This window comes from Equus asinus, chromosome 8, assembly GCF_041296235.1.
Source record: "Equus asinus isolate D_3611 breed Donkey chromosome 8, EquAss-T2T_v2, whole genome shotgun sequence".
Classification (NCBI taxonomy): Eukaryota; Metazoa; Chordata; class Mammalia; order Perissodactyla; family Equidae; genus Equus; species Equus asinus.
This window is the reverse complement of record NC_091797.1, coordinates 28,955,693-28,983,590: the sequence shown is the minus strand read 5'-3', so window position 1 is coordinate 28,983,590 and position 27,898 is coordinate 28,955,693. Positions and strand designations below refer to the sequence as shown.

At 52.9% G+C, this 27,898-nt stretch overlaps 2 protein-coding genes across 28 annotated transcripts in view; both read left to right on the top strand.

Moving 5' to 3' along the window:
- The window catches only part of ZNF76 (zinc finger protein 76), a 31,659-nt gene extending 25,802 nt beyond the window's left edge, over positions 1–5,857 (top strand). For 22 of the 26 annotated variants that reach the window (XM_070515051.1, XM_070515050.1, XM_070515041.1 and 19 more), the window contains 8 exons: positions 263–338; positions 936–1,061; positions 1,187–1,366; positions 2,192–2,425; positions 2,520–2,683; positions 3,376–3,540; positions 4,313–4,426; positions 4,990–5,857. In XM_070515051.1, coding sequence (XP_070371152.1) covers positions 263–338; positions 936–1,061; positions 1,187–1,366; positions 2,192–2,425; positions 2,520–2,683; positions 3,376–3,540; positions 4,313–4,426; positions 4,990–5,094 — 1,164 coding nt within the window. In that variant the 3' untranslated portion in view covers positions 5,095–5,857. Of the gene's footprint in view, positions 1–262; positions 339–935; positions 1,062–1,186; positions 1,367–2,191; positions 2,426–2,519; positions 2,684–3,375; positions 3,554–4,312; positions 4,427–4,989 lie in introns of all 26 variants that reach the window. The other 4 variants (XR_011505016.1, XR_011505015.1, XR_011505017.1 and 1 more) reach the window with 1 other exon arrangement.
- A 1,539-nt stretch (positions 5,858–7,396) lies between these two features.
- On the top strand, positions 7,397–27,247 carry DEF6 (DEF6 guanine nucleotide exchange factor). 2 transcript variants are annotated; one of them, XM_014846253.3, is made up of 11 exons: positions 7,397–7,812; positions 17,860–18,000; positions 18,650–18,847; positions 20,497–20,733; positions 20,822–20,968; positions 23,020–23,128; positions 23,294–23,592; positions 24,858–25,024; positions 25,137–25,335; positions 26,479–26,569; positions 26,765–27,247. In XM_014846253.3, the coding sequence occupies exons 1-11, from the start codon at positions 7,717–7,719 to the stop codon at positions 26,986–26,988; spliced, it is 1,908 nt and encodes a 635-aa protein (XP_014701739.1). In that variant the 5' UTR covers positions 7,397–7,716; the 3' UTR covers positions 26,989–27,247. The 2 variants fall into 2 exon arrangements, with proteins under 2 accessions (XP_014701739.1, XP_014701740.1); XM_014846254.3 differs by having other exon boundaries at positions 7,620–7,812; positions 18,662–18,847.
- The last annotated feature ends 651 nt before the right edge of the window (positions 27,248–27,898 follow it).

The following is a 27,898-nucleotide window of genomic DNA, read 5'->3' as shown; positions in this document are numbered from 1 at the left end:
TGGTCCCTGCCCTCAAGTTGCTCATTACCTACTAGAAGGAAGGGATGAATGTACAGAAATGTCAGCACAGGAGGCCGGGACACATGAAGAGTGCGGGAGGGAAGAGAATCAGGGAAGGCTCTCTGGAGGAAGTAGGCCTCTCAGCTGAAGAGGAGGCAAAATAAAGGAGGTGGCCAATACTGATACTCTGGGCCCTAAAGAGAACCCAAGAGCCCATTTATACCCTTGTCCCTCTGAATTACATGACTGCTTGTCCTCACAGGTACATGAAAGAGCTCATACTGGTGACCGTCCATACAGGTGTGATTTCCCCAGCTGCGGAAAGGCCTTTGCCACAGGTAACTTACCTGGATGGAGACCAAAAGAGGACTACTTCCAGTTGAGGACAGAGGATTCTAGACTAGCTTTGGGAACTCCCTCAGGGGAACCCAACATGAAGCTGCCTTCGCGGAGAAACTGCTGCCCAAGTGTGCTGACTTGCAGGGCGCTGTCTCTGGAGGAAACCCAGTTATGGAAGTGAGAGGCAGCATGGTCTGGGCCAGCAGCAGGAGCCTGGGGGGTTGGTAGAGAGACCCGGCCTCTGTGTGACCTCTGACATGGACCAGCTGTGGGGCGTGTGATAGGCCATCGTGTCCCTGGGCCTCATTTTCCCTCTGAATCTAGGGCATGTAGCCACAGGTTCTCTAGCTTCCCTCTCACACTCATGTTTTGAATGGCACCAGCTGCCCGTGGAGAGGGAAGGAGAGCAGAGTAGGCTTTTCCAGCTCTTCTCTGTCCAGGCAGGGGTGGGATAGAGGCAGACACAGGCTTCTTGTGCAAAGGAGGTCTGGAGTCTCACGCCTTCAGGTGGAGAGCCTCTGAATTAGGAAGAGGAGCCAGAGGAGCAGGAGGCCCACTGAATGCTCCTCTCAGCCCTCCCTCCCGCGTGCGGACAGGTTATGGACTGAAGAGCCACGTGCGCACCCACACTGGTGAGAAGCCATACAAGTGCCCAGAGGAGCTGTGCAGCAAGGCCTTCAAGACCTCAGGAGACCTGCAGAAGCACGTCCGGACCCACACCGGTAGGCTGGGCCCTACCCTCCCATGCCCCCTTCAGACTCAGACCTGGAGTCTGGTGTTCTCCCTGCTCCTTGCTCCAGCATGAGGCCCCTTCCTGAGGGAGCCCTCACACACCCCATCTCCACAGGTGAACGCCCATTCCGGTGCCCCTTCGAGGGCTGCGGCCGCTCCTTCACCACATCTAATATCCGCAAGGTACATGTGCGCACCCACACGGGCGAGCGGCCCTACACCTGCCCCGAGCCCCACTGTGGCCGTGGCTTCACCAGCGCCACCAACTACAAGAATCACGTGCGCATTCACACAGGTGGGCCAGCTGGCATGTGAGGACCACCCCCTCTGAGGCCCCAGTCCCTTCTGCCATAGGCTTCTGACCTGAGACATGTTCTCGACTCCCAGCCCAGAGCCCTTCTCTGCTGGCCGTTCCAGGCTGGTCTGCGGGCGGGGCGAGGGGATTCTGTGGTTCTGCACGTATCCCCGAACCACTCTTTCACTTGCAGTGAGAGGTTCCTCTGTTCCATTAGGTCCAATCTGACGGGTATTGCCAGCCCTCTCAGCTCCCTGCCACCTCTCAGCACCCACCCTGATTCTGTCCCTCCAGCTGAGCTCCCGGAAAAAGGCCCGGGTCAGGCACGGTGGGGAAAAAGCAGAGTGAAATGTCACCTTCAGCTCCTCACCTCACCCACTGTCCATATGACTCCTGTGTATCCTCACCCTCCCCAGTGTTACGTCCCTCGTCCAGCCTTCTGTGTCATCTCTCAGCCACGTGTCCCCCACTCTACCATCACACTGACATATCAGTCATCCCTCTCTCTCTCCTGCCTCTTCTATTCACAACCCTCAACCTTACAAGCCCCCAGCACCCCCACCAGCCCCTTCACTAGCCCCAGACTTACCCCGTCCCCTCATTTTTCTCTCCACCTTGTCTCTGGACTCAGTGGTCCCACACTCACGTCCCCTCTTGTGTTCCGCTGGCCATCTTCCCCATTTCTGTCCATTCAGAGTCCCAGGTCTCACTCCCTCTCCCTCCCTCTGGCTCTCCCTTCACCAACCCTCCTCCCCCAACCCTGTCCCCTTAGTTTCCCCCTTGCCAGCCCCAGTTCCCACCCCCCTCACAGCCCAGTGTCCCCAGGGGAGAAGCCATACGTTTGCACGGTGCCAGGCTGCGGGAAGCGCTTCACCGAGTACTCGAGCCTGTATAAGCACCATGTGGTGCACACACACTGCAAGCCCTACACCTGCAGCACCTGCGGCAAGACCTACCGGCAGACCTCCACCCTGGCCATGCACAAGCGCAGTGCCCACGGCGAGCTGGAGGCCACGGAGGAGAGCGAGCAGGCCCTTTATGAGCAGCAGCAGCTCGAGGGTGAGGGGCGTGGGCAGGAGGTGAGAGTGGGGACAAGCCAGACCTCCCCATGGCCATCCAGTGGCAGGTGTCAGCCTGGGCTCTCCTCTCCCAGCCGCCTCTGCAGCCGAGGAGAGCCCGCCACCCAAACGACCCCGCATTGCTTACCTTTCGGAGGTGAAAGAAGAGGGTGATGACATCTCAGCCCAAGTGGCCATGGTGACAGAGGAAGATGGGGCCCCCCAGGTGGCTCTCATCACTCAGGATGGTGCCCAGCAGGTACAGGCCTTGGGGCTAGTGGTGGGGTGGGCCACTCTGGCTCTGGTACCATTTCCTACTCTCTCTAGGGAGCTCCAAAGTTCTGACAGCCTTACCTCTACCTAGCTTCTCTTTTTAGCCTTATGGATCTTGGAGAGCTGAGGCTGAGGGTGCCAAATCTTGTAACATAGCCCCTCCTCCTCCTCATGCTTCCAGCTCAGTCTCTGGGAGTTCTGGAGCACAGTTGGTAGTTTCCCTCTTTACTTGGAGGCCATCATCTGAATGAGACACTTGGATGTCCTTCTCAAGAGAGGCACATTGGTGTAGGGGCCAGAGCATGGTGTAGGGTCTGGAAGCCTGAGGTTTCTAGCCAGCAGTGTAACCTGACCCCTTTCAGCACCCTCACTGTCAACTGCACCTTGCCTTTTGGAGTTGACCTGAGGATGAAATTAGGTGGAGACCCTGAATTGCATGGAACAGAGCCCTGAGGCAAAGTGGTGGTAAATAGAAGTGATCAGCAGAATTCTGGTGTAGCCTCTCTTTGCAACCTAAGAATTGTTTTACTTGCTTGTCTCTGACCCCCTCCACATCTGTGACATGAAGCTAATCTAGTTTACCGATAAGCTAACCTTGTCTGGGAGAGCAGATGTCTGCCTAGTGGCTTTCAGACAACCTTCCACTGCACTCCCAGCTCATCTTCTTCCTGTCCACAGGTCAGCCTGTCCCCAGAAGATTTGCAGGCCCTGGGGAGTGCCATCAGTATGGTGACACAGCATGGCAGCACCACCCTCACCATCCCCAGTCATGACGATGACCTTGCCACATCTGGCACACATACAGTCACCATGGTCAGCGCTGATGGCACCCAGACGCAGCCCGTATGACCAGGCGGTTTGCTTGGGGTTTCTTGTTCTCTTGTCTTTCCTTTCTGTGGGGTGGGTGTTAAAGTGCAGGCTAAACCAGTCAAGCCTTCTTCTGAGGTCCCCCACAGAAAAGGGTCTTCCCCACAGCTCCTCTGGGCCATCAGCAACTCTTGTCTTGAAAAGCATTTCACTGGGGGTCAAGGGACAATTTCTAAATCTCAATCTACCCCTAATTTGCTTTGCTACCAAAGGCAAGTCACTTTTCCATGGACTTCAGTCCATTTTCATTTATTTATGTATTTTTTTTTAATATTTTATTTTTCCTTTTTCTCCCCAAAGCCCCCCCCCCAGTACATAGTTGTATATTCTTCGTTGTGGGTCCTTCTAGTTGTGGCATGTGAGACGCCCCCTCAGCGTGGCCTGACGAGCGATGCCATGTCCGCACCGGCAAAACCCTGGGCCGCCACAGCGGAGCGCGTGAACTTAACCACTTGGCCACCGGGCCGGCCCCATCAGTCCATTTTCAAATGAGAGGATTAAATTGTCTCCTGGGCCTTTTACAGCTCTGTCCTTATGATTCAAAATCCCTAAATTAAGTTCCATAAGTTAGAGAAAAACACAACCTCACTTAGCTCTGAGCCCCAAGCTAATTATCTGACCTATAATGGTTTTATCCATTCCCTTCTGGATTGTTCCCAGCCACCTTGCTTGGAGGAATTTCTGTTTGGATTGGGGGTAGGGAGAGCAATGTAGGTGGGTTGGGAAACCTTGTTCTTCTGTATTTCAGGTCACAATCATTACCTCCGGGGCTGTGGTGGCCGAGGACTCAAGTGTAGCATCCCTTCATCATCAACAGGTGGCGCTGTTGGCCACAGCCAACGGAACACACATTGCTGTGCAGGTGGGTAGAGGCCTGGGGGGATCCCACCACCAGAAAAGGGAACAAGGAGGGGAGGGGGATTAGATGGAGATCTGGAAGAGAAGGGCATTTGGCTCAAAAAGAGGTCATTTCAGAGGAAAAATCCCGTTCTGCCTACTTCCACACATCTGTCTCAGGCTCTTTCTTGACTGAGGCAGAGTGGTGAAGCCCCTTCTGGCCTTCAGAATAACTTCGATGGCAGTCTACCTGGTGGTCTAAGCCCTTCATGTCTTCATGTCTCCATTTCTTCATCAGGAAAATAAGGAGGCTTAGTAGATGATTACTAAGGTCCTCTCCAACGAGTCATTCCCTTCTGTGCGCAAGCCCATTCCTCTGACTCTGGACCATTCTGTGACTCCCTAGCCATGCCCAGCCTAATAGGATTCTTTATCAGTGAACTTCCTGTTTATTGGGACCCAACTAAGTGCTCAGCATGTGGCACTGGGTAGATGGAGGGCATTCAACAAAGTAGGCCACATACTACTACCGCTAGAATCTAGGAGGGAGGGTCTCACTCTCTCCTTCCTTCTTCATCCCCTTCACAGCTGGAGGAGCAGCAGACCTTAGAGGAGGCCATCAGCGTGGCCACTGCTGCCATGCAGCGGGGGGCCGTGACCCTGGAGACCACAGAGTCAGAGAGCGGCTGCTGAGCCCAAGAGAGCTGATTCCCACACCATGTTGGAGGAGGTGCTATGCCTCACCGGCATGCTTGCCTCCAAGAGCCCAGGCTGTGGCTGACGCATGGAAGGTGGCCACGTAGGTCTCCAGGGCGAGAAGGCAGGAGGAAAACAGCCTAACAGAAGGCAACAGAGGCCTTGCCCAAGAGGAGAGTTGGACATCTAGAATCAGGGGAGTGTGTCATGCTCAGGAGCTAAGGAGGACAAGCTTGATCACCAGGCTGCACTCGGGCGTCCTCCCTTCAGAATCAGCTGGACGCTCACTCTCCTCCCTCCAGGGAACACCCTTCCCGCCCTCAGTCCACTCCCCCTCTCAGGTGGCGACTGGGGCTGCTGTGAGGACTGGTCCTCCACTCTGACTGGTCACTGTCCATCAGGCGAGAGGCAGGCAGCTCTTCAGCCCAGAAGGGGCAGAGTAGGCCCAGCCCTGCCCCTCCCAGCAATAACCACCTCCCCAGAGGCCAGCTGAGATGCCTGGCCACTTGGCAGCAGGGACTTTCTGCCACTGCAGTCAGAATTGCTCAGGGGCTGGTCGCTGGAGGAAAGGTGCCCAGCACCCCTCCCCCCAGCTGCCCCGAAACCTCTCTGTGGCAGAGAGGCAAGGAGCAGCCTTGTACATACTGGGGATTGGGTTTAATTTGTTTTGTTTTTTAATTCCATTTTGATAATTTTTTTTCCTGCTCTGGGCAGTGGTGGCAAACGGGTGAATGAGTATTTAATAAAAGTTCCAAGTTTCCACCTGGGTCCCTGCCTCCCTCCTTTCAGCTTTGGGCCCTGATGGCAAGGCCAGTCCCTTCAGGTTCTTAGCCCTGGATCCCTGATGTAGACCCCACTGAGCCTCGGTGCTGGACTGCTGGGACTGCCCGGCCAGGAGCACAGGTGGGAGGAAGCCTGGGTGTAAGATAAGCCCTGGGGAGCTCCCAGTGGCTTTCTGCCCTCGGCTGAGCAGATGGGCTCCAGGGTCTCCAAGCAGGACCAGTGTGACCAGTGCTGCCAGGCTCTGGTTGGATCTCAGGCCTCAGGATGGTTGGGCTGGAGGAATCTGGTTTTTCCCACCTTACCTTGTGTCACGTAGTCAGAGCCCCTCCAGACCTAGCCACCCCTTGCATACACGCTGCACACAGTCAGCTACTCCAAGTGGGCAAAGTCTCAACTGGAATAGGGGTCGGGGGTACCTTTGCCAAGGTTATTGAGGATCTCTGATGCCTCTGCTGCCCTGGTGCTGAAGTCCTGGCTCTGGTACCCAGCTCTGGCGGTGCCCACCTAGGTGTCTTGGGCCATGCTAGGGAATTCCAAAGCCACAGTCGGACCTCACTGAAAAGTGCATGATAGGGCCAGACCAGCCCCGGCAGAAAGGAAGGGATGCAGGGGAAAGGAAGGGATGCAGGGGAAGGGACTTGCTGGAAAGAACTTGAGGTTTGCCCCCTCCTGCGCAGGAACATTGCAGGGAGTGGAGGTGCCTCTTTTTGTCTCTCCACTGTGATGGATGTGCCCCAAGCTCCCTCCTGCCACCTAGGAATGGAACCCTCTCCCCGAACCCAGGCATCCTCTCCTGGGCTGCCTGGCAGGCTCCCATTTATTCTTGCAACCAGCCCCATGGAAGCAGAGGTGGCTGGGGCATGCCCCCAGGGAGGGGGTTATCTCATTTGCCTGAGTGGGGTTTTCAGCATCCATGTCCACCGTTCCTGGCAGGGGTGTGTCCCAGCCCTCATGTGCATTGGATCTAAAGAGATGGAAGCACTGATGTGGAGGGCCCTGAATCCCAAGCCTCGTGCTGCCAGCACCCCTGAAGCTGGGCCCCACCACAAAGCTCACCCCCAAGTGCTTCAGAAACAGTCTCCAGGTCTTCAGGGCCAGAGGGCCCCAGAGTGGGCAATGCTGTGAGTGCCTTTTAGAGCCAAAGCCTAGAGGATGGGGAGGCAGCTCATCACGTGCCGAGTCCGCCTGACCTGGAGAGGTGCCCTGGCCCAGTTCCTCCTCCAATTCTGTGTTGTTGCCTTTGTTTTCTCCCACTTGGGAGGAACCCCACCACCGCAGAGGTGGTAGATGCCTTCATCCAGGGCCTACTCTGTGCTTTACATCATTCTGACCTTCTTACAACTCTGCAAGGTGGTGTTTTTCCTGCTTTACCAATGAGGAAACTGCTCAAGGAGGTTAAGTAACTTATCCGAGTGCCCCCCTGTAAGTGTGGAATTGAGACAGGAACCCCCCCCTCCTCCTATTGGACTCCAAAGTCAGCATGGGCTTGCTTTTTCCCTCAGTGAGCCGCCTCCAGGAGCCCAGGAAGCCCCAGCAGGCTCTGGGACAGAGGAGGCTTCTAAAGGGCCTCACGCCCAGGGAACCAGGCTGAACAGAACTGGGGCTCTAGGTCCCCAGGGTTTGGTCCCCAGTTCCTGTGCAGAGGGAGTGGGGCCACCAAGCACTGCGAGAGCAACGGGCCGGTTCCACCAGCATGGGGAGCCTGTGCAAGCAGGCAGGTGGAGCTCTCGCTCTGCGCCATGGCCTCTCTGCGGTCTCGGTCTCTGCAGCCGTTTGCATTTCCTGAAACCGGATCTCGGTGTCAGAGCCGCCCCCAACCGGGCGGGCGCCTCAGCCATGGCCCTGCGCAAGGAGCTGCTTAAGTCCATCTGGTACGCTTTCACCGCACTGGATGTAGAGAAGAGCGGCAAGGTCTCCAAGTCCCAGCTCAAGGTGAGGGGCACCTGGGGCCCAGGGGAGGCGGGCACCTCACCAGTCCCTGCCATCTGGGAGCCAGGCGTGAACACTGTGCTGCTGCCGGGTCACCCAGCCATCCAGAGGCCTAGGCCTGGGGTGGGGGCTGGTACTGACTAACCGGGGCAACATGGCCTGGTGGATGCTACTGCCCACTCTCCAGAGGCCCGCGGAGGTACAGGCAGAGCCATCGCCCAGAGCCCTGCCCCCTAACTGTCAGGAGGGTGGAGGTGGCATCGTGGGTTCTGAGGGCCACGAGCCAGGCTACATCCCAGACTCCGGTTGATGAGCACACATGTCTCCCCAGAGTCAAGCTCAGGCACGCACCCTACTCCTTCCTGCCGCTTCCTTCTGGCTTTGAAGAGAGACAGTTAGCTAGTACTTGTCTGTCACTTCCTCCCTGAGCTAAGAGAGAGGCTTAAAGAGCCTCTCCCAGTCCCAGACCAGGCTGGCTCCGTCACCATTGGCAGGAGAACAACTCCTCTGAGCCCTGTCTCCCAGGTGGGACAGACCCAGTAAGGGGCAAGGACTGAAGACCCCATTATACTGCTGCCCAGTTCACTATCCCCCTCCCCCTACACACCAGGTTGGTAACAGTTTACCTTAGGCCTTGAGACCTCAGGTAGGGAGAGGCTGGAACCTGATCCCAGGAAGAGCCCTGTCAGTGACTGCCCTAAAGTTCATTACTTGGCCCTAGAGAATTCCTGGAATGCCGGAAAACTGCTCTCCTTCTGCCTCCAGGCCTGGGTTAGTGCTGCCTTCTCCACCCTGCTTAGTGGGGAAGAAGCAAAGGCCTAGGCCATTAGAAACAGGGAACACTGGGAGACAGGAGCAGGGGAGGCCTCAGCTCCCTGGGACCTGCCTTGGGGTTCATTCATTCACTCTACAAATATTTATTGAGCACTAACTATGTACCTCGCATGAGGTTAGGCTCTAGATTCCTGGTGTGTCCCCTGGGCACCCCCAAGAGAGGGATGCAGTCTCAAGGAAACCTCCATTCTTACTGACCAAGGTAGAGGTATCTGGAAACCTGAGAGAGATGAATGGGACAGGATAGGCATTGTGCCCCACCCCCATTCCAACCCTCTGCCTTGCTGAACTTGGACGCAAAGAACTTGGATGTCCCAAACTGGTCCTATCCCATAATCTATCCCTTAGCTAGACCTATGAGTACCCAATAAATGATCCTTTACTCTACCAGGAAAGAGAGTTGACTACCACCTTTGATCATTTAGGAGAACTTCCCAACAGGCAGGTTCTTCCTTACATTCTACTTAAGTTATTTTATTGCAGATCATGCCGTCTAGTGGGGTCTTGCGTATACGTAGAAGAAGGGCGGATCATGCAAAATCCATCCCTGCAGAAACTGGGCCCTACATCCACCTCCGACTCTGCCCCTTTAATATCTTGTGGGAACAATCTCAACCTCCATAGTTTGTTGTCTTCAAAGTATTATTTTTTACCTCTCCATTATCTGTGGCCCCTATGACTTCTCCAGGCTCTCTGTGCCTCTTACATATGGAGGGTACAGCCCTCAGGTGGTTTCCGTTTTCGTAACCTCTGTCTTGGCCTCTAACTGGGTCAATGCCCCATCCCCGCCCCCACAGATTGAGTATTTGCAGGGAAGATTCCATGGGGAGCTTGCATGCTTGAACAGTCCACTGTCTCTATCACATCACAGCTCAAATTGAGCCCGCTGCCTTCAGCCTCTCTGCTCACACGGGATCAATGGTAGATTTCTCTCCTACTCGACAGATAACTTGTCCACTCTGGGAATCTGGTCTCGGGCCAGGTGGTGAGTCGGGCAGAAATGGTAGGGCCCCTGCCATAGGAGGGAAGGATAGGGAAGACAGTTCTCTCCCAAACTCGTAGTGGTGGATGCTCGAATGGGAGGAAGTAGTGATAGTGTTGGGGGTGGGGATGCCGGAAAGGCAAAAGAGCAATAGAGAAGTGGTCAGAAGTCAGAGGAAGAAGCAGATGAGAGAGATATGCCAGCAGGGCCACTCCCACCCCTGAAAAGACTTGGGCAGAAGGGAAAAGATCTTGGGGTTAGCTTGTCCTCATTAAAACTGTCCATGGCCTTGGGGTGCTCAGTTGGGACCAGGCAGGAGACCTGTACCGGCCCAGGGCAAGCTTATGTCTGCTTGTGACAGTCACCACATCTCCCCTGACGTGTTGGCAGAAGGGCTGTCGCTGGCAAAGCCGTGGCGAGGCCGGAGGGAGGAGGAAGAACAGCAAGGGCTCTGAGAAGTAGCCCAAGGAAGCAGGATTGTTTTCTCTGGAGAAGAGGAGCCTTAGGGGAGAGATCAGACGGGTTTTCCTCTCTTTGAATTCCTGTTGAAGGTACAATGGCCTTTGTCCAGTTGGTTTGGGAAAAGTAAAAATAGACCAATAGGAATGGCATTTCTGCCCAGGATGGATTTAGGTAGAGCACAAAATTCCTCAGGAGTTGAGAACTGTGAGTTTTTGCGGGGTCCCCAGAGCCTCCTTCTCTAAAGAATTTTAGGAGTGAGTAGCTGTCCTGACAGAGGGCTGCAGGCCAGGGAACGTTGGGAATGATGGGTTTCCCAACGGCCACACTCTCTTCCCTAGGGGAGCAGTTTCGGGTTTAGGCCTGGTGGGGGATCAGCTGAGAATTTGGCCTCCTTCCTCCATGACTGTCACATGGGGGGAGGGGCCTAGGATGGGGGTGTGGATGGAGCTGCATGTCTCCGGCTCATGAGGATCTCAGGAGGCAGCAGGCCTGCCACTTCCCCTTGACTGGCAGGAGCAGAGGGAAGGCGGACTGGGGACCCCTACTTGGCTCTGTCAGGTCTTCCAGGCTCCTGAGCCTCCAACCAGCACTCAGGGCAGTCCTGGGACCCAGGGAGGGTCTCTTGCTTACCAAGAGTCTCTGAGCTTCCGCTCTGCCTCCTCTGGAGAGGGACAACAACTTTCTGTTTGTTAGAGAGGAAATTAAGAACAACTCCAGTCCGGGAATCTGCTGGCTGAGGTCGTCCGCTTTGCCCTGACCCCCACCTGCTGCTGACCTCCTCAGGCTAGGATGGGGAGGAAGGGGAGGATGGCTCAATGATGTGCAGAGCACTTGACTCAGAGCCACACAGGCTTTGACCTGTATTGCTCCCCAGCTGGGTGACCGTGGGCAAGTTACCACCCATCCCTGAACCTCCAGTTTCTCATCTGTAAAGCTAGAGAGTTGAACTGGGGATCACCAAGCTATCCAGCTAGCCTACGAAAATAAATTTTAACGAAGTACATCAAACAGGCGAAATTCATCCTTGATGCAGCCTCTCCTTTCCCTTTTCTGAGCCTCTGTCTTTCCTTTGATGCCCACACCCAACCCCTCCAGCCCTTCCTTGCTCTGAGCAGACACACAGCTAATCCAGAGATTCCCACCTTTGAAAATTCCCAGTGCTCCTCTCTCATGATCGCAGTTATGCTTTTAGTACCCACTGGTTGAGAAAAATACGTTCAATAACTCTTAAAAGGCTCTGTATGTTTTAAAAGACTCATTTAGCACCTAGATACGTTTAAAGACTCTAGGCCATCTAGGAGAGAGGGAGATTATTCATTCTCTCTGCAGTCATTGCTCAGTGCTTTTAAGGGTCCCCAAATCCCCATCTGCATCTACTCCTGAAAGCTGGAAACTATAGAACCATGGGCCTGGCACCCGCCCCTTTCCAGCACTTGAGTTTTTAGGGAACTCCCAAGCCCCCAGAGGAAAACCACTCGCCCACATGCCCCTGGAGGAAAGAGTGAATACATGAAGCCTCTCAAAGGTCAATGGCTGCCAACCCAGAGGTCAGCGGCTTCATGGGTGGGTGGGGGAGACTGTGGGAGTCCTCTCTGGGGGAATGCGAATGGCAGCTTGTGAAAACTACAGACACCTGGACCCCACCCCTGGAAACTCTGAGTCAGTATGTCTAGGCGGGCCCCAGCATATTTCGGTTTCACCAGCTCCCCAGGTGATTCTGATGCTCTGCCCTGGCCAGTGTAACATAGAGATCAAGAGTGGGGCTTTAGAGTCAGACCTTGGGCGAGACTCTTCCCCTTGCTGAGCCTTGACATCCTCATCTGTGAAATGAAGATAATGAGAGTCTCTGCCTCCAGGGCTGAGGATTGATTGAAATCAGCAGGTGAGCTCCTGCCCGTGCTGGCCTCCACCCTTGCCATTTCCTTTCCAACATGACCCTCCTCTTGTCAGCCCTCCCTGGCCCCCCACAGGCACAGGAAGCCTGGCCGTCTGAGGTCTGCTGAGCTCTCTGGGGAGAGGCCCTGAGCCCTGAGTGTTTGGAACCTTTGACTGCTCCTTGTCCTGACACTTGACGGCTCACAGGACTCAGAGCCTCTGGCCCGGGCTGCTCAGATTCCACTGGCAAAAGGCACAGGTGAGGAAGGGAGGTCTTAGAGGACAGCATGGGCCAGTGAGCAAGGAGAGGAACAGCTCAAATAACTGTGCACTGTGTGGCAGCTTCTATCCTGGGGTGGCAGGGGGTTTGCACATGATCTCCTTGGACCCCCTTTTTAGAGATACGGAAACTTGAGGCCCAGTGAGGTTAATTTGCTCAGAGAGAGTCAGTCCAGGTCTGTCTGACTTTTGTATTTTTCCTGCTTCTCCCCATGAAGTGTTTAAGTTCATTCAACAGATATTTATTGTGTCCGTTGTGTGCCGCTGATACAACAGTGAATAAAACAGACAAAAATCCCCACCCTTGTGGCGCTGACATTCTAGTGAGAGAACACAGATGATTAATAAGTAAAAATGTATCACGTGACGGAAGATGACATATGACATGGAGGAAAATAAAGCAGATATGGGGATAGGGAGTGTGGGGAGTAGAGGGTGTGGGGTTATAGATTTAAATAAAATGGTCAGACAAGCCCTCCCTGAGAAGGTGACATCTAAGGAAAGACCAGAAGGAGAGGGTGTGAGCCATGCCATCACCTGGGAGAGGAATGTTCCAGGCTGAAGGAATAGCAAGTGCAGGGGCCCTGAGGCCTGGCCTGTCTGAGGAATGTCAAGTGGCTGGAGAAAAGTGAGCAAGAGGGGTGAGGTCACAGGGCGCCCAAGGCCTCTGGAAGGACTGGAGATTCTACTGTGAGAAGGATAGGAAACCATTGGAGAATTGAAGTTAGACTTGAGGAGTCGGTCAGCATGTGGGGGACGTTGTACTGAACTCTGGAATCAGGACTGAGTACTGATTCCCTGCTGCCCTCAGGGAATGTGGAACGCCCAGAAACGCTCACACAAACAGGGGACAGCGAAAGAATGTTATTACAGAGCAACTAACAGCGGGGGACGTTAATAACAGTGGTTAATGGCACACTTTGTTTTTTATCTCTATAGTATTAAAATTTTGTCATAAAACAATATATGCTCCTGATTAAAAACAGAGTGCAGAAGAACATAATTTTTAAAAAGATAAAATTTATTGTAAAAGTAAAACGTGTTCCTGGTTAAAAAAAATTCAAAGACAAATATAACGTTAAAGGGTGGCAGGGTGATAGCCGTTAACAGTTTGCTGAGTCTTCTAGACTTTTCTGTGTACAAATAAACATAGTAGGTTGAACCAGATGAAATTGCTGACATTCGATTGTTTCAACCTACTAAAATAACAGTTTGATATGGTTCAACCTAATCTTTACACACATATTTATTTTACAAACGTTTCATTCTACAGCTTGCTTTTTTCACCTGCTAGTATCTTATGTATATCTTTCCATGTCTGTTCATACAAGTATAATAATAAAATAGCTCACAGCTTTTCTTAAGCAATGCACTGTGCGCCAGGTGCTGCGGTGAGCCCTTCGTTCTGAAGAACCCGGTGGAGCAGGGCTCCTGCTTATCCCCGCAGGGGAGGACACCAAGGTCCCGGAGAAGCTAAATCACTTGCCCATGAGCACACACTTGGCAGAAGGAAAATCTTACCAACACACATGGGTCCATGGCACGGTGTCCCTGTCCCATACCGAAGGAGCCTCCGGCTGTTTCCAGTTCCTCACACTATAAACAGTGCTTCCATGAACATTCCTGTACTGTACATGTAGCTCTGTTCCTTTGAGCATCTGTAGGTTGGATGATTAGAAATGCTGGGGTCACAGCCAGCCCGGTGGCGCAGCGGTTATGTTCGCACATTCTGCTTCAGCGGCCCGGGGTTCACCGGTTCAGATCCCAGGTGCGGACATGGCACCCCGCTTGGCAAGCCATGCTGTGGTAGGCATCCCACATATAAAGTAGAGGAAGATGGGCACAGATGTGAGCTCAGGGCCAGTCTTCCTCAGCAAAAAGAGGAGGATTGGCAGTGGATGTTAGCTCAGGGCTAATCTTCCTCAAAAAAAAAAAAAAATGCTGGAGTCATGCCCAATTTTAAGTTTGATAGATTCTGCCCTCCAGAAAGACTACAAGTTCACACTTCAGCAGGAGATCTTTGGAGTCTCTATTTCTCCACTGCCTCCTCAGTACTTGATATTATCAGCCTTTTGCTTCTCCGTCAGTGTGTTAGGCAACACGTCGCCCTTTCTATACAGGAAGGGAACTAACATTTGCTCTGTGCAGACCTAACACTGGCACTCTGTATATATCATCTCACTCCATCCTCACAGCCCCTCTGCATGGTGGGTATTATCCTGGTTTACTGACAATGAAACTGAGGTTCAGAGGGTGAAAGAGTTTATCCAAGCCCCCACAGCTAGGAAGTGAGGGTCCCTGGCCTTCCATGTCCCACCTCCTCACTGGAGTGTAGCCATTTGGTAGGCTATGCAGAAAGCTTCTAAGAGGTTCCGAGGAAGATAAGGACATGGGTACTTTGAAACGGGGTGAAGAGGCAGCAAGTAGAAATATGTGAAACTCTTAAAATAACGCCTGTCGCTGCAGAAGTGGCTATTTCTCTTGTGTCTGTCCCCTGGATTTTAAGTGCTAAGCGTTGAGCCATTGGTACCTCTTAGAGTGAGGATTGGTATCCTATGACCACAGATGTATTAGTCAGGTCTTTTCTGGATATAAGTGATGGAAATCAAACTCAAAATGACTTAACGGAGATGTTATTTGTTGATTCACATAACCAAAACTCCAAGCATAGTATTGGCTTCAGGCATGGCTAGATCCAGGTCCTCAAATGATTGCTCTCTTTATCCCTTGACTCTGCTTTTTTCACTGCTGGCTTTATTCTTAAGCAGGCGTTTCCTACACAGGGACAAAGATGTCAGCTTCATCTACCTTCAAACAGTTTAACCATCCCATGGAAAGAGTATATCTCTTTTCCACTAGAGGAAGCAAAACTCCTAGGGCTGATTATCCTGGGCCCAGATTTGGTCATGTGTCCATTCTTAAATGATTCACCATGACTCCAGTGTGCCCACCCCTGTAGCCAGGTGGGGTAGGGGTGCAAATGGTCAGTAGTACAGAGATTCAGAAGGGGAGCAAGGTACTTCTCAAAGGAAAATCAAGGCTCTATTACCAAAATAAAGGAGGGGGGCAGAGTTCTTCAGGAAGATACTTCACATGTCCTATAGAACAAGAGAAAGAAAAACCAAAGATAGCGCACGAGATCCTCTGAAGAGCATGGGAATGAGGGCTGAGGTGGGGGTCAGGGATGTCTGCCCAGAGGAAAGTGCGGGAAAAGAGAAATGCTGACCCTCTTGCTGGGCCCCTCAACTTCTCACTTTGCTGAGTTGGACCTGAGGCCCAGGAGAACACTGAGGAGATGTCTCAATCCTTTCTCTCCCTCCTCTCACAAAGGAGAATAAAGAAACGAAGACTTGGCACACACACCATCTCTGAGACATTGCCAGCTCCTGCCCCAGTGGCACTGATTCCAAGGTTAACTGCTGTTAGTGGTAGCAGCCCTTAAATACAGCATTTATTGACTGCCTTTGGTGTGCAGAAGAGGACATACATGTTGTGGTACATAAAAATGAACAGAGACCTTGTCTCCAGAGTTCACAATCTCATTGGGGAAAGAGGCAGTCTCAGCACTAATATTTTTTTTTTAAAGATTTTATTTTTTTCCTTTTTCTCCCCAAAGCCCCCCAGTACATAGTTGTATATTCTTCGTTGTGGATCCTTCTAGTTGTGGCATGTGGGACGCTGCCTCAGCATGGTTTGATGAGCAGTGCCATGTCCACACCCAGGATTCGAACCAACGAAACACTGGGCCGCCTGCAGCAGAGTGCGCGAACTTAACCGCTTGGCCACGGGGCCAGCCCCTAATATTTTTTTAAAGATTTTTTTTTTCCTTTTTCTCCCCAAAGCCCCCCCCCCCCCAGTACATAGTTGAATATTTTTTTAGTTGTGGGTCCTTCTAGCAAAATCCTGGGCTGCCAAAGCAAAGCATGTGAACTTAACCACTGGGCCACAGGGCCAATATTTTAACAGGGAGTCAAGCCAGCCTTCAGAGCCAGGCACACCTGGTTCCGACCTCAGTTCTGCCATTTACTCTTAACCTCTCCAAGCCTTGGTATCCTCCTCTGAAAAACAGGCATAATAATGTCTGTGTATCCCGATTGTCGTGGAGTTGAGACATGGGGTATAGAAAGAACCTCGTACAGTGGCTGGCACATAGTAGGTGTGCAGCGGCAACTAGTTTTAATCATGCACTCTGTGATAAGTTCTGAAACAGAATTACCCCAAGGCAATTTTATTTTTCCTGATCTCCTTGTTCAAACTTCAACCTCTTTGTCCTAATACCACAGCTCTGTTAACCGTTCCATGCTTCCCCTCCACACTGTCATGGCCGCCATCTGTTCTAGGCCTTGTCCTCCACGTCCCACGAACCATTTTTCACAGCCCTTCTTTGAGCCCTCTCCATCTCCCTTCCATCTTCAGATAGGCAGCGACTGGTGCTGCACACGCCCTTCCCAGAGCAGACACCCCTGGGTGCTAGGCACACTGCAGCCCGAACACTGAGTGTTTGATGGAAATGATGATAAATTCGGGGCTCCTGCCCGGGGGTGACAGGCCACCTCCCTGCAGACAGCCCAGCATCATAGGAAGCACTTGGGCTTTGGGATCTGTGGAACCGGATTTGAATCCCAGGCTCTTGCTCACTGTGGGTACTGTGGGTCCTTGGGTGAGTTACTGAATCGCTTGAGCCTCAGGGTCCTTCTCTGCAGAAAGAGGACAGCCCTACTTCAGGAAGTGGCTAAGAGTACGGCTGCCTGGGTTTGAATCCAAGCTCTGCCAGCTCTGTGACCTTGAGTGAGGTATTTAATGTCTCAGGGCCTAGCGGGTTTTTCACCTGTAAAATGGGGATATTAACAGTTGTCGGGGTTAAGTGAATTCTATGTAAAGTGCTTAGCTCAGGGCTTGGTGTATAGTAAACGTATAAGTTTTAGTTTTTTGGTTTTATTGAGGAATAGTTGACATATAACATTAATTTCAGGTGTACACCATAATGATTCAATATTTGTGTATATTGTGAAATAATCACCACAATAAGTCTGGTTAACATTCGTCACCGTACATAGTTACAAAAATTTTTTTTTCTTGTGATGAGAACTTTTAAGATCTACTCTCTCAGCAACTTTCAAATATGCAATATGGTATTAGTAACTATAGTCATCACGCTGTACATTTCTATCCCCGTGACTTATTTTATAACTAGAAGTTTCTACCTTTTTGACTCCCTTCACCAATTTCACCCACCCTCCACTCCCTGCCTCTGGCAGCCACCAATCTGTTCTTTGTGTCTACAAGCTTGAGGTTTTCTTGGGTTTTTTTAGATTCCACATAGAAGTGAGATTATATGGTATTTGTCTTTCTCTAACTTATCTAACCTCAAGATCCATCCATGATGTCACAAATGGCAAGATTTGTTTTTATGGCTTAATATTCCATTATATATATTGTGTGTATATATACACACACACACATATATATATATATGTAAGTTTTGGTTATGATTGAATTGAATAGTGTTTGCAGAGGATTGAGCCAGGGTGGAGGTGGGGACAAGCAGGGAGGTGGGAGCAGTCCCTTGGCCCAGTTTTGGTTGGGACACAGAAAGGCAAACTGCCACTCTCTCTCAGGTGCTGTCCCACAACCTGTACACGGTCCTGCACATCCCCCACGACCCCGTGGCTCTGGAGGAGCACTTCCGCGATGATGATGATGGCCCCGTGTCCAGCCAGGGATACATGCCCTACCTCAACAAGTACATCCTGGACAAGGTGGGGCCAAACTGGGGAGGGGGGCACCTCTAACCTCTCCCCACTTCCCAGCCTGACCAGCACCCCAATACGTGGGCTCCCCAACTCCTCCCCGCTGTGAACTCTTCCTTCTGTCCCCTCTGTCCATCCCTGCTCTCCCATCTCCATCCTTCACACCCCAGCCACTTGCCCCCTCCTTGCCCCTCTTAACTCACCCTCAATCTCCCTCATCTCTATCCTAGCCTCCATCCTTCCCATAACCTTTCACCCCATCCCTGCCTGGGCCCACCTCCAGCTTCCAGCTATAACCTTTACAAGGGGCTCTGCAGCTTCTCCCCAGTGCTGAACCCCCAACACTCCTCCCAGCTGTCACTGTCTTCTTGGGTTCTTCTTGTCTGTCTACTCCCCCGGGGCTTCCCCTTTTCTCCCCTGGGCTGAGTGACTAAAGTTTCTCTGTTAGCAGGGGACTTGGGTGGGTGTGGATGTGTGTTGGGTGGGGACAGGGTGGTTGGAACCAGCTAGTTAGCTGATAATCAGCTCATGGATTCCTCAAGTTAGAGCCCCAACTTGGCAGGGTGGGGAGCAGGGGAATAGACGACCCCGAGAAACCAGCTGGAGCCTAGTTCTGTGGTGGAGCAGGAACGGGGCAGCCTTCTTGGCTGACTTGCAGGCCTGGTGGCAGGTGGAGGAGGGAGCTTTCGTTAAGGAGCACTTTGATGAGCTGTGCTGGACCCTGACGGCCAAGAAGAACTATCGGGTGGATAGCAACGGGAACAGCATGCTCTCCAATCAGGATGCCTTCCGCCTCTGGTGCCTCTTCAACTTCCTGTCTGAAGACAAGTACCCTCTGATCATGGTTCCTGATGAGGTAAGGGTGACAGCGCCCCAGGGACTGAATCATTTTGGGCCAGGCCTCAGCAAAACCATGAAGGAAGCCAAATCACCTCTGTGCTTTCCCACATCCCCTTCCTTCTTGGTCTCTCCATGCTGGTACGTGTCCACACCCAGCTACAGACGCCTACAACCACCCATATCAGGGCAATTGTGCCTTCTCCCAGGAGAACCAAAACTACATTTCCTTCAGGGCTCGGCTAGCCCTCAGGGTGGGAAAGTGATCTGCGAATCCCACTTACACAGAGGTGTAAATGCCGGATACGTTACTGGGCATTGAAAAATGAAAACATTTCAGATCAAACGGCAGGATCGTAGACACTGTGGCAATCTGAGAAGGGTGCTCCAGGAGGGGAAGGGAGACCTTCCTGGGACATCTCTCCAGTTACTCCAGGTGGACAACCAAGTCTGGCCCCGCTTCCAGATTCTCCCTGTCTTCTACAGTTTAGGGGCAAGCCAAGCAGACTTGGCTCAGGGCCTCCTAGAGGGCACGCTGGGAGTAGAGGCCTGGAATCCGGCCCCTACCTCCTCAAGTCATGTGTGAAGCCAGGGCAGGTGCCCCCCTTTTCAGTCAGCCTGCACCCTCCCTCTGTTCCCCAGCTCTCACCCCTGTCCATTTAGCCTTCTCCTGACCCTTTAGCCCTCTGGGTGGCTGTGAAGACACCAGGGTGAATTTAGATCTTTAGAGGAGGGTATACATGGAAGGAGTCCTCTCTGTCTACAGGAAGTCCCGGCATGTCCAACTGCACTCAGAGTTGTGTCCTTGCTTCTGTTTGTGGGAAGGGTGAGAGGAGCCACCTGAGCCCTGAACTGGTGTGTGCCACCCCACTCCTGGCTGAGCCCCAGTAGCCCCCAGAGTGAAAGTCCTGGAGCTTCCCAAGACGCTGCTGGGGCAGGAGAGGGACACGAGCCCATCTACACAGACGCCTGGCTGGGCACCCTTGTCAGAGCCCTGCCAGTCAGTGCAAGTTGGCCTCAGAGGCTAGAAGGCTGCTTGCTGCTGTGATCAACACGCAGTGTGAACAAACTGCAGCAGGATGTACCCCAACCACCACTTCCTGTTCCTCTGTAACAGGTTTCCTGTGCCTGCCCTGCTTACCCCCACCCCCAAACCCCTTGCCCTCCCATGAGGGAAGCATCCCCAGGGTTGGGGCTTGGAATAAGGACTCAAATGAGATTCAGGAGATCTGAATTGAGTTCTGGCTGCCACCAACTTGCTTTGTGCTTTAGAATAAGTCATTTCCCCCTTTGGGCCTTGGTTTTGTCATCTGCAGAGTAAGAGTTCTGATGAGAGGGCCCTTGCACCCCCTCTGATATTTTCTATCATTTGCTGCCTCTGCCCGGCCCCCAGCCCTCAGCTCCCACCTCCACCCTGCCCTTAATTTAAGGCAGGAAGGAATGGAGGTTGCAGAGGCGAATGGATGCCTGACTTGGAGTTGAGGTTCCAAGATCCCCTCCTAAATCTCTACCCTGGTGTCCACCAGCATTTAGTTCTCTGGGCCCCCCAAAACCCCTGTCCCTAGTCACCTCTGGCCAGGCTGGGGGAGCCAGATGGGAGCGCCCCCTGGTGTTGGCACCAGCAACACTGCTGGCTGTAGTCACCAGGCCTCCCTTCTCCCCCTGCAGGTGGAATACCTGCTGAAGAAGGTGCTCAGCAGCATGTGCTTGGAGGTGGGCCTGGGTGAGCTGGAGGAGCTGCTGGCCCAGGAGGCCCAGGCAGCCCAGGCCACCGGGGGACTCAGTGTCTGGCAGTTCCTGGAGCTCTTCAACTCGGGCCGCTGTCTGCGAGGCGTGGGGCGGGACACCCTCAGCATGGCCATCCATGAGGTCTACCAGGAGCTCATTCAAGATGTCCTGAAACAGGTCAGGCCAAGCTGGGAACTAGGGGAGGACCCCGAGGAGGGGTGAAAGGGGGGCCCATGGAAGCCTCTGACTTTGCTCTGGCTGGCAGGGTTACCTGTGGAAGCGAGGGCACCTGAGGAGGAACTGGGCAGAACGCTGGTTCCAGCTGCAGCCCAGCTGCCTCTGCTATTTTGGGAGTGAAGAGTGCAAGGAGAAAAGGGGCACTATCCCGCTGGACGCGCAGTGCTGTGTGGAGGTGAGGGGGATGGGCGAAGGGGCAGAGCACACCTCACGGCCCAGGGAGTGGGGGGGCTCCAGTGAGGTGTGGAGGCACAGGGGTCAGGAGGCGGGCAAACGGGGAAAAGCCACAGTGACAAATTTCTACTTAGATGGGTGTGACCCGACTATACCTGGGTGCCTCAAGGCCATTCTCACCCATGTCAGCACTTTTTTTAAAACTAAAACTGCACGGGCCTGCCCAGCGGCGCAGCAGTTAAGTTCGCACCTTCCGCATCGGCAGCCCAGGGTTCGCTGGTTTGGATCCTGGGTGCGGACATGGCACCGCTGGGCAAGCCATGCTGCGGTAGGCGTCCCACATATAAAGTGGAGGAAGATGGGCACGGATGTTAGCTCAGGGCCAGTCTTCCTCAGTGAAAAGAAGAGGATTGACAGCAGATGTTAGCTTAAGGCTAATCTTCCTCAAAAATTTAAGAAAAAACAAACAAACACCAAAACTGCAAATCAAATACTAAAGTCATTGGTGAATAATGTGAATTTTGCTAAAGATTTCAGAGGAGATGGCTTATGCCTCACACTAGACAGCAAAACTTTCCAAAAATCCTCTTTAAACATCTTTCTCTTTCACCCAAATTCCATTCCCTTTGGTAACCCTATACCTCCCTATTCTGTCTCCACAACCCTCTCCTCTCTCCCCTGCCCCGTTCCCCTGTCTTGGTTCTGTCTATTATTATTTTAGAGGCTTAAAAAAACACTTTTTAAAAATTGTGGTAAAAAATATATATGATATGGAATTTGCCATTTTACCCATTTTAAGTGTACAATTCAGTGGCATTAAGTACATTCCCAATGTTGGGTAACCATCACCATTGTCTATTTCCAAAACTTTTTCATCATCCTAAACAGAAACTGCACCCATGAAGCAATGGCTCATCTCTGTTCCCCCAGCTCCTGGGGGAATCTCCATTCTGATTGGTACCATCAGAATGGTAATCTCCATTCTGCTTTCTGTCTCCATGAATTTGCCTATTCATTGTACCTCATATAAGTGGAATCACACAATATTTGTCCTTTTGTGCCTGGCTTCTTTCACTTAGCATAACATTTTCAAAGCTCATCCATGTTGTGTCACGGGTCAGAACTTCATTCCTTTTCATTGCTGAGTAGTATTCCATTGTGTAGATATACCATATTTTATTTATGCATTCATTCGTTGATGGACACTGGGTTGTTTCCATCTTTTTGCTACTGTAAATAATGCTGCTATGAACACCCATGTACCAGTTTCCGGGTGGACATATGTTTTCATTTCTCTGGGCACATACCTAGGAGTAGAACTGCTGGATCATATGGCAATCGAATGTTTAACTTTTGAGGAACAGCCAAACTGTTTTTTCAGAGTGGCTGCACCATCTTACATTCTCACCAGCAGTGTACGAGGCTTCCAATTTCTCCACATTCTCACCAACACGCATTATTTAAAAAAAATTATTATGGCCATCCTAGCCTCTGTCCATTTTTGTCACATAAGGAAAGAGGTGTCACTGTGGAAAGAGCAGGGAGAAATCCCAGCTCCACCACTAACAGGCAGCGTGAATCAGACAAGTTCTTGGACCTCTCGGAGCCTCCGTTTCTTTCTCTGTAAAGTGGAGCTAATCATGCCTGCCTGGCAAGGTTGTTTGGGAGGAGTGAATAAAATGATGCATATAAAACACTAGTACAGGCTCTAGAACAAAAGACTCTCAATACATGCTAGCTATTTGTTATTTTCTGCTAGAATGTAAGCTTAGGGACTTGGTCTGTCAGGCACAGCTCAGCATCCCACACGCCTGGAACAAGCAGTAGCACTCAGGAGACACTCCAAAATATCCATGGAATGAATAAATGGAGAAGTTTCTCAACCCCCATAACTAACCTCCAATCCGGGCCACGCAGGCTCCTGGCAGAGCGGGAGGGGTGCCCAGGGAAGATGGTCAGCCGGGAGGGGTAGGAGCTGGAGCACCCCTGGGGTGGGGGGTGGCCCTGATCTCAGTGAAGCCACCCTGTCTGGGGCCGCCTGCTGTCTCCCAGGTGCTGCCCGACAGAGAGGGGAAGCGCTGCATGTTCTGTGTGAAGACGGCCTCCCGCACTTACGAGATGAGCGCCTCAGACACGCGCCAGCGCCAGGAGTGGACGGCTGGTGAGTGCTGGCCGGGTGGCCTGGGTCTGGCTGGGGCTCAGTAGCCTCATCTGTGCAAAGGGGGTGATAACGCTTTGCCCAGCGGGAGGCTGGAGACTGAACTCAGTGGGCCAGCTCGAGGTCCCCCCAGCCACCGGCTAGTCCTCCCTGACCTCCCTCCCGCAGCCATCCAGACGGCGATCCGGCTGCAGGCCGAGGGGAAGACGTCGCTGCACAAGGACCTGAAGCAGAAGCGGCGCGAGCAGCGGGAGCAGCGGGAGAGACGCCGGGCAGCCAAGGAAGAGGAGCTGCTGCGGTTGCAGCAGCTGCAGGAGGAGAAAGAGCGGAAGCTTCAGGAACTCGAGCTGCTGCAGGAGGCGCAGCGGCAGGCCGAGCGCCTGCTGCAGGAGGAGGAGGAGCGGCGACGCAGCCAGCACCGCGAGCTGCAGCAGGCGCTCGAGGGCCAGTTGCGCGAGGCGGAGCAGGTGGGCCCACACCCGCGGGGGCGCGGTGGGCTGAGGGATGCTGGAAGGCGAGGCCTGGGAACAGAGGGCCCGGGGCGGGGCCCGGGCAGAGGGCGGAGCCTGTGGGCGGAGGCTTGCATGTGGAGGCGGGGCTTGGAATGAGGGGCTGTTGGGACAGAGCCTGTGGGCTTGAAAGATGGGTGTGGGACCCGGCCTGTGCCAGTGGCGGGACCTGTGGAATAAAGGAAGGGGTAGGAGGTGCAGGAACCTGGCCAAGGGATGGCTTGAGATGAGAGACGTCGGGCGAGGCCTGAGCCGACGGATGGGTGGGGCCGGAGCTGAATGCCAGGTGTAGAGCCGGGCCTGGTGCGGAGACCGTGGCTGGGGCGCGGGGCTTGGATAGAGGAGCCGCTAAAGTCTCCAGAATTGGGCATGGGTTTGGCCCCAAACCGGCCTGGGTTGGGCTAGACTTGATCTGAATTTACGATAAAACCAGTTTGGGGAATACATGATGGCAGGAAGGTGGGACGAATGTGGAGGCGGACTAGGCGGGTAAAGGCAATTCGATTTAAGGTTTAAGAGATGTAGAGATCTCTTTAGAGATCTGGAGCCACAGACGCGTGGATTGAATCCCAGCTCTGCCTCCGAGGAGCCCTATGATCTCAGGCAAGTTACTTAGTCTCCCTGTGCCTCAGCTACCTACCGTAACATGTTGTTGCTAACAGAACTTTGCTGATAGAGGTACGATGAGGATCAAACGAGGAAACACTTTTAGTTGTTATAACAATTATAATTGGAGCCAGCCGGCAGCGTAGTGGTTAAGTTCTGCACTCTCTGCTTTCGCGGCTGCCTTCGCAAGTTTGGGTCCCGGGGACTGACCTACACCTCTCCTCAACCATGCTGGAGTAGGGACCCACAGACAACAGAGAGGGAGATTGGCACAGATGTTAGCTCAGGACAAATTTTCCTCAGCAAAAACAAAACAATTATAATTATATTAGTCATTCCCTTTCTAGCACCAGCCTTAATTATAATACATTATATTATAATATGTAATAATTATTAAGGCTGGTGCTAGGAAGGGGGTGACTCGAACCCATTTCCCCCATGTAACATCTGTTCACTGATCATTATCTGACCTAGTCAAGGCTCTCAGGAAGGGATCAGGTCAGGAAACCCGGACATAAAGTAGTTGGGCTGGCCCAGCAGAGCTCTGGGTAAAGGGCAGCATACCTGCCGCCTCCCACCCCGGGCCCCCATTGACCTGGCTCTGCGTCCCGGCACAGGCCCGGGCCTCCATGCAGGCTGAGATGGAGCTGAAGAAGGAGGAGGCTGCCCGGCAGCGGCAGCGCATCCAGGAGCTGGAGGAGATGCAGCAGAGGCTTCAGGAGGCCCTGCAACTGGAGGTGAAAGCTCGGCAGGACGAGGAGGCCGTGCGCCTAGCCCAGACCAGGTAGGACTGAGGGACCAGTTCTGGGTCCCCTCCCTGACTCCCCTGCCGTCCCACCTGCTGAGCACCTGCGAGGTGTCTTGGCTCTGGAGACAACTCAGTGCACGCCCGGCAGACTGCTGGAGGAGGAGGAGGAGAAGCTGAAGCAGCTGCTGCAGCTGAAGGAGGAGCAGGAGCGCTACATCGAGCGGGCGCAGCAGGAGAAGCAAGAGCTGCAGCAGGAGATGGCGCTGCAGAGCCGCTCCCTGCAGCAGGCCCAGCTGCAGCTGGAGGAGGTGCGGCAGAACCGGCAGCGGGCCGACGAGGACGTGGAGGTGAGGCCTGCGGTGGGATAGGCGGGGATAGCCTGGGATAGGCCAGATCCCCCCCCAGTACATAGTTGTGTATTTTTAGTTGTGGGTCCCTCTAGTTGTGGCATTTGGGACGCCGCCTCAACATGACTTAATAAGCGGTGCCGTGTCCGCACCAGGATCCGAACCGGCGAAGCCCTGGGCCACCGAAGCGGAGGGTGCGAACTTAACCACTAGCCCATCCGCCCGCCCCCGAAGTGAGCGCTTTAACGCGCGGGCTCGGGAACCTTCCCTCGAACCTCTTATCATCTCCTGGCTGTGTGACCTCTGTCAAATTGCCAAAGCTCTCTGAGTTTCAAGTCCTTCCTCTGGGAGAGAGGACTGGTCATAGCATTGTTGTGAAGATTAGACAAAATAAGACGTGGTGTTGAGTATGTAGGAAGCGCTGAAGAAACATTAGCTACTATTTTTATCATTATTATTAATCTGGGCAAAATTTTTTCCTCTTACTCTTCCAAGCCCCTACCTTGCTATCCCTGTACTTTGTCGCCACTCCTTAGAGCCTAAATCTCCAGAGAAGAGGGGTTCTTTTTTTTTAATTCTTGATGTTTTGTTTTTATTAATATTGATTATTTTATTTTGCTTTGTTGGCTTACATAGTTATTGTAAAAAATTCAAACACAGAAATATATGAAATAGAAAGGGAAAGTTCCTCTAGGTTCCACCCCCCCCCCCCCAACCACTGCTAATGGCTGAGTGAATGCTGGAGCAGAGGTTTTTGCCTCAGGTCCTGAGAGGTGGTGTGGTGAGGTGGTTTGGAGCCCAGTATGTGTCCATGAGCAAGTCGCTTACCCTCTTTTGCTCTTGTTTGCCGTTAACTTCTGCTCTGGAGGTTAAATAAGATAATAAACATACTTAGCACATTTTAGCAGCTTAGTGAATAGAAACTATAATTGCGATTATTTTTGACCCTTTGGGGGTTCACAAGTCCTCTGAAATTGGATGCCAACTCTGTTTTATGAACATACCCTTTACGAACATACATGAGTTTTTCTGAGGAGATGATCAATAGACTTTGTCAGGTTCTGAGGGGCCTGTGAACGTGCAAAGGTCCATACACTGTCTTGGGTGGTGGCCCTGACACACTCCCCTGGCCCTGCCCCACAGGCTGCCCAGCGGAAGTTGCGCCAGGCCAGCACCAATGTGAAACACTGGAACGTCCAGGTGAACCGGCTCATGCATCCAATTGAGCCCGGAGGTGAGAGGGCGTAGACCCTGGAGCTTTCCTTGTAGGGAGAAGGGAGGGAGAAAGGGGTACCTCCATGTCTCCAGAGCCAACCTAGCGCTGAAGGCCGGGAGGTCCTCCTCTCCCCCGAGGGCTGAGGTGAGGCCCCTCCACCTCTCCCCTTTGCAGCACCTTTCTCCCTCCTCATGCCTACCTTTTCTCTGCCAGACAAACGTCCCACCACCAGCAGCTCCTTCACAGGCTTCCAGCCTTCCCTACTTGCCCGCCGGGACTCCTCCCTGAAGCGCCTGACCCGCTGGGGATCCCGGGACAACAGGACCCCCTCGCCCAGCAGCAGTGAGCCGCAGAAGTCCCTCAATGGTGGAGACGAGTCTCCCATCTCGGCTTCCACCCCTCAGGAAGATAAACTGGACCCAGCACCCGAAAATTAGCCTCTGCTAGCCCCTTTCCCCAGACCTCATGCCTACCAGGACCTGGCCACAGCTGGCCTGTGGGTGACACCGGCCCCTGCAGAAGAGGGAGCTGAGGTCCTGGTGCCAGGGGCCCCAGGCCTTACAACCATTAAACAGTCCAGAATGGAATCTTCATTTTTTGCACCAGGCCCAGGCCCCGGCCCCAGACCCCTGAGGCTGTCTGGGATGTTGATCCTTGAGAACTTGACCCAGTGCCTTAACTCCAAGGACCCTGTGCCCTGGGCTGGGAAAGAAAGGAAACAAGCAAGCCAGGGGCCATCTGCGCAAAGACTGCCACCAAGTTGCGGAGGCACATTTCCAAATAAAAACTGCTCTTGGAATGAATCATTGATCAGTCTGCTGTCCATCTCTCCTGGCATTTCCTCTCCTCTGCCCTCAAGTCCAGTTATAGGACCCAGAAGGAGTGAGGTACAGCACAGTGGCTAGGGAAGTACACTCTGCCACTTACTAACTGGGTGACTTCAGTCAGGTTTCTTCACCTCTCTGTGCTTTGGTTCCCATGTTGGTAAAGTCGGGATAATAATAGTAGCTACCTTATAGGGTCATTGTGAGGATTAAGTGCTTGGCACATGAACAATCACTATTCTTAGTATCACTCAAAAGTGTTTATTGAGTGTCTCTTCTATGCTTTGAAGTTTCCCAGGTTATTTAATTCTCATGGCAACCCTGAGAGGTGGATAGTATTATTATTATTCTCATTTTACATGTGTAGAAGCTGAGGCTCAGAGAGGTTAGGTAACTTGCCCAGAGCCTTCCAGACTTGCCTCTCTTCCCATATTATCTGGCTCCCTGCTTTTGTTACCTAAGAGGGAGATGTGGGAATGTGGGATGACTTGCTCCCTCCCTCTCATCCCCCTAATGCAGGACC